Genomic DNA, 6000 nt, shown 5'->3' on the forward strand with positions numbered 1-6000 from the left:
TTTAGGGAGAGACTAGAGATCCAGGAGAATCTTAGGGAGAGACTAGAGATCCAGTAGAATCTTAGGGAGAGACTATAGTGTAAAAGAGATCCAGTAGAATCTTAGGGAGAGACTAGAGTTCCAGTAGAATCTTAGGGAGAGACTAGAGTTCCAGTAGAATCTTAGGGAGAGACTAGAGATCCAGTAGAATCTTAGGGAGAGACTAGAGATCCAGTAGAATCTTAGGGAGAGACTAGAGATCCAGTAGAATCTTAGGGAGAGACTAGAGATCCAGTAGAATCTTAGGGAGAGACTAGAGATCCAGTAGAATCTTAGGGAGAGACTAGAGATCCAGTATAATCTTAGGGAGAGACTATAGTGCAGAAGAGATCCAGTAGAAGTAAAAGTCACTTTATGCTTGGTTGGTGCAGGTATCACTCTCCGGAAACAGCCGATCTACAGTATATACGTTTGTAGATCTGCTATTTTCGGCACACAGCCAAGTATAAAGCAGGCATTTCAACGCCATCACGGCCCGCCCAAAATACATTTTAGTCTAAAAGATCAACGGCAGATTCAGCCGACTAAACCTAGACTAACACTGAAACACCTCAGATGACTAAAATATGACAAAAACTAAACAGGAACTTTATTCAAAAGACTGACTAAAACTAAAATCTGAATTTGTACGGGGCGGCGCAGCAGTGTTTTCCAAGAGCAGGCAGACCCTCCCTTTAAGGCAGAATGGACATGTTGCCGGCAGGCAGGCAGGCACAGGCGCAGGCAGGCAGGCGCAGGCAGGCACAGGCAGGCGCAGGCAGGCAGGCAGGCAGGCAGCAGACACACACATGGGGGGCCATGATCCACACTGACTGCATGTTTGTGTGAGGAGGGTGAGGGTGGCGGGTGGCTGCGGCAGAATGCGATGCGTCATGAGTCAGCCCGCTCGTTGCAAAGGAGTGCACACAAAAGGCCCGCGGCCATGGCCGCGGCGGCCGCGTCACACGAGAGGGCCGGTGGAGAGAGTGTGAAACGAACAGGCAAAGTGCACATGTGTGACGAAGAAGAGAGAGAGAGAGAGAGAGAGAGAGAGAGAGAGAGAGATGGACACAATGAAGTGAAGTCATGGAGAAGAGTGATGAGAGATACCTTTCCCTTGTTTTGATACAAAATAAAGCCCTATTGTGATGTGAAACAATAATAAAGCTAATCCCGAGTGCAATAATAATGACATCCTCGTTTAGAGAGAGATACGGGATATAATGTGTACCCGGTGCGAGATAAAGAAATGTTTCTCTGTTTTGTTGTTCTCTGCTCGGCACCTAGCTGAGCCGGCAGGGTCACGCCACACAGATACAGTATATATTCTTTTTTTGGGGGAAGGGGGGAGGTTTAATGAGGCTGGCACTATCTCTGACAGCAGCTTGTTTTGTGGAGGTCATTTAACACATTTTGGACGGAGGTCGATGAAAAAGAAAGGCTTCTAAATCCTAACATTTTTCTGAAAAACCCACGTTTCTGTGTCAGTGGTGCTCAACCTTTCTGTGTCAGTGGTGCTCAACCTTTTTCATGTCAAGGACCCCCAGAATTATCTCTATTGGGCCACAGACCCCCCATCTCAAAATATGTATAGTTCCAGGGACCCCCCAGAAGCCAATATTTTAGTTAAAAATGTTCGCTCTGAAATATATATTCAAAGATTTGCGGCACATTTTCATGACTTTTCAAAATTAGCAGACCTACAAGCTCGTAGCGCGCCACTCGGTGGCGCGCTATGAGCTTGTAGATCTGCTATTTTTCAATAGCTAAAGCATAACGTAATGCTTAGTTAAAACACCAAAAGGGGTTCCCGCCCAAAATGGGTTAAGCAGAGCAATCCGAGAAGCAAATACAAATTGCTGCTAAAAAAAAAAAACGTGTTTTCGACTATAGAAGCAGCAAGTGTAGACACCATAAAAAAACGACTATTAAAGTCTGATTCAGTCTGTCGGTTTGTACTTCTCCATAATTCTCTCTCTCTCTCTCTCTCTCTCTCTCTCTCACACACACACGCGCACACACGCACACACACGCGCACAGAGCTCGCCGTGGCTTATAAGCAGACTTCAAACGCTCTTGGCGTATATAGCGAGTAGCCGCCATGCTGTATGCTTTATGCTATACACAGGGCGTGATGTGCGTGTGCAGGAGGGAACAGAGCAGCAGTGCATTGTGGGACCTGGTGTTTTTGTTGCCGTGCACAGATGTTCAGCGTAGCAGTGTGTGTGTGTGTGTGTGTGTGTGAAACTACAAGCCTTCAGGTCGCAGACAGAGGAGACAGAGAGAGAGGGGGGGGGGACACCGGACAGTGACAGATGTGACATGTGTGATGTGTACCGTACGTACGTGTGCCAGTTGGACTGAAACCCAGATTCATATATATACAGATTATATACCCCCCCCCCCCCCCCCCCCCACCCTCCCACCATTTTGTCTTGTCAAAAACGTTGCATTAATACATGAAGCACCCTATAGCGGCCCAATTCGGGGCGTGTCAGAATACGTTTTTATTTAGTTTGAACAAACTGGAATAATCGTGATTTTTTTTGCCCACGATGCTAAATGTCTACACCACACTCTAAAATAAATATCCTATACAGATACAGTGAATCTGGGCTTCAGTACGTTCAGAGAAAAAGGGGGCGAGAGGGGGAAGGGGTCCAAAAGATATGTTTCTACCAAAAGACAAAACCTTTTTGGAAAAAAAAAAAAAAACATAAAAAAGTTGAAAACCGTATATTTCCAAATAGTAGCCCTGCCTCAATTAGCCGTCAGATTCCTTTAAAACGTATTAAACGTATAAAATAAAAATCTTGTTCCTTTTACAATCGCCCGCTGGTCACGAAATGACTTTGCATATTATATTTCCTACTATTTGGAAGTACACAGGTATGTATCACGTCTCCTACTCCAGTGGTTCTCAAAGTGGGGTCCCCCACTGGTCTTTGGGGAGTTCCAGCCTTCCAGGGGGGGTCCCCCAGCCAGTGGTCTTTGGGGGAGTTCCAGGGGGGGGGTCCCCAGCTAAATGATGGATATACTGTAGGAATCCAAATGGACCCTTTTGAGTCTGGAACCAGACGGACCCTAGTGGGTCCGTTTGGTTCCATTTGCAAACTCTCAGAGTTGAATTAACGTTGATAAATTGGGGTCCCAGAGATAGAAATGCCATTAGATGGGGGGGGGTCCGTATAGCCCAATGTCCTTGAGATTAAAATGGTTGAGAATCACTGCTAATCTTTTGAAATGGGGGTCCCTGGCTTATGTTTTCAAATGGGGGTCCCTGGCTTATGTTTTCAAATGGGGGTCCCTGGCTTATGTATTCAAATGGGGGTCGGCGGGGCTAATTAGTGTCAATTTGGGGGTCTGGTCATGACATGAAAAAGTTTGAGAACCACCGTCCTACTGCCTCCCCCTCCTCCTCCTCCTCCCCCTCCTCCCCCTCCTCCTCCTCACTCACCTGGGGTCTTTCTGGATGCTGTCGATGGACGGTGAGCGTGCGAGGGCGGCCTCGGGCGGCAGGGCGGGCCCGGACTTGCTGTAGGGCGAGTCGCCGCCCGACGGGCAGAACTGCAGCGTGCGGTACGGGTTGCCGTAGTCTCCGGCCACGCCGCCTCCTCCGCTGGACGCCGCGAAGCTGGCCCGCTGGAAGGGGCCGCCGCCCCCGGCCGCGCTCTGGCTGGCCGTCCGCTGCAAGGGGATTGGTTCGACACCGGGGGAGGGCGGGGCTAGGGGATAAGGGGGGAGGGGCAGAGGGGGGGCGTAGGGACAGAGCAGATAGTTCATGAGGACCTGGTGGTGGCAGAGCTGGTTCACCACCCACGGGTCTGGAAGGGCTTCATGGAAAACGTGGATGATGAGAGAGTTGGAAAACGTGGATGATGAGAGAGTTGGAAAACGTGGATGATGAGAGAGTTGGAAAACGTGGATGATGAGAGAGTTGGAAAACGTGGATGATGAGAGAATTGAGGGAAGAAAAACAAAAAATATGTCGCGAAAGACAATAAAAAAAACCCACGCATGAGAAACAGCATGAGGATGCACGCACGCACGCACGCACGCACGCACGCACGCACGCACGCACGCACGCACGCACACAGAGAATGAAAAGAACAACATCAAAAGCAATGGATGGAGAGGAACAAACAGCAAAAAACACATGAGAAGAATATATAGGACAGGGACAAGGAAGTAAAAAAAAAACACACACACACACGAGAAAGTTATGGAATTAGACATTTTATTGAATTAATAAAATAATAATAATCTTAATACCCCCCAAAAAGAAATATTTCAAGTGCCCCTAATGTCCTGATGGTAAGCAGGGACGGATTAACCCCCACGAGGGCCCCTGGGCCGGTAATATTTTCAGGGCCCCCATAGCTTGCGTGCGCGCGTCATTTTCGTGTTTTTATGTATTTTTATCATCTTTTTAATCCATTTTAGGCGGGAACCCCTTTTGGTGTTTTAAACATTATGTTATAATTTAGCTATAGAAACATAGCAGATCTACAAGCTCATAGCGCGCCACCGAGTGGCGCGCTACGAGCTTGTAGGTCTGCTATTTTTGAAAAATCGTGAAAATATTTATTTCAGAAAACTGGAGGATTTAGAAGATTTTTTTTTTAATTTTGATGTCAGGCCTAAATGCGTTAACCTAAATTTAACAAAATCAACAGCCAATGGAGGGTCCCAGGAGCCCTTTTCAGGGCGTCAAACCTAGTACCTCACGGTCCAATTTCCCTGAGGGGCCCCTGAATGCCAAGGGCCCCTGGGCCACGGCCCCACTGGCCCAATGGCTAATTTGTCCCTGATGGTAAGACCGACCAAGTGGATATGTTGAGAGAGAGCTCACAATGAACTTTACTCAGGTATCTAAATGGAAGTGGATATGTTGAGAGAGAGCTCACAATTAACTTTACTCAGGTATCTAAATGGAAGTGGATATGTTGAGAGAGAGCTCACAATGAACTTTACTCAGGTATCTAAATGGAAGTGGATATGTTGAGAGAGAGCTCACAATGAACTTTACTCAGGTATCTAAATGGAAGTGGATATGTTGAGAGAGAGCTCACAGTGAACTTTACTCAGGTATCTAAATGGAAGTGGATATGTTGAGAGAGAGCTCACAATGAACTTTACTCAGGTATCTAAATGGAAGTGGATGTGTTGAGAGAGAGCTCACAATGAACTTTACTCAGGTATCTAAATGGAAGTGGATATGTTGAGAGAGAGCTCACAATGAACTTTACTCAGGTATCTAAATGGAAGTGGATATGTTGAGAGAGAGCTCACAATGAACTTTACTCAGGTATCTAAATGGAAGTGGATATGTTGAGAGAGAGCTCACAATGAACTTTACTCAGGTATCTAAATGGAAGTGGATGTGTTGAGAGAGAGCTCACAATGAACTTTACTCAGGTATCTAAATGGAAGTGGATGTGTTGAGAGAGAGCTCACAATGAACTTTACTCAGGTATCTAAATGGAAGTGGATATGTTGAGAGAGAGCTCACAATGAACTTTACTCAGGTATCTAAATGGAAGTGGATATGTTGAGAGAGAGCTCACAATGAACTTTACTCAGGTATCTAAATGGAAGTGGATGTGTTGAGAGAGAGCTCACAATGAACTTTACTCAGGTATCTAAATGGAAGTGGATGTGTTGAGAGAGAGCTCACAATGAACTTTACTCAGGTATCTAAATGGAAGTGGATATGTTGAGAGAGAGAGCTCACAGTGAACTTTACTCAGGTATCTAAATGGAAGTGGATATGTTGAGAGAGAGCTCACAGTGAACTTTACTCAGGTATCTAAATGGAAGTGGATATGTTGAGAGAGAGCTCACAGTGAACTTTACTCAGGTATCTAAATGGAAGTGGATATGTTGAGAGAGAGCTCACAGTGAACTTTACTCAGGTATCTAAATGGAAGTGGATGTGTTGAGAGAGAGCTCACAGTGAACTTTACTCAGGTATCTAAATGG

At 46.2% G+C, this 6000-nt stretch overlaps 1 protein-coding gene across 2 annotated transcripts in view; it reads right to left on the reverse strand.

Annotated features, from left to right (window-relative positions):
• Positions 1-6000, reverse strand: part of ctnnd2b (catenin (cadherin-associated protein), delta 2b) — a 194432-nt gene that overhangs the window by 102941 nt on the left and 85491 nt on the right. For both annotated transcript variants that reach the window (XM_079512052.1, XM_079512053.1), the window contains one exon: positions 3476-3743. In XM_079512052.1, coding sequence (XP_079368178.1) covers positions 3476-3743 — 268 coding nt within the window. The remainder of the gene's footprint in view (positions 1-3475; positions 3744-6000) is intronic.

The sequence above is a fragment of the Electrona antarctica genome, assembly GCF_951216825.1.
Source record: "Electrona antarctica genome assembly, chromosome: 1".
In the NCBI taxonomy this organism is placed as follows: domain Eukaryota; kingdom Metazoa; phylum Chordata; class Actinopteri; order Myctophiformes; family Myctophidae; genus Electrona; species Electrona antarctica.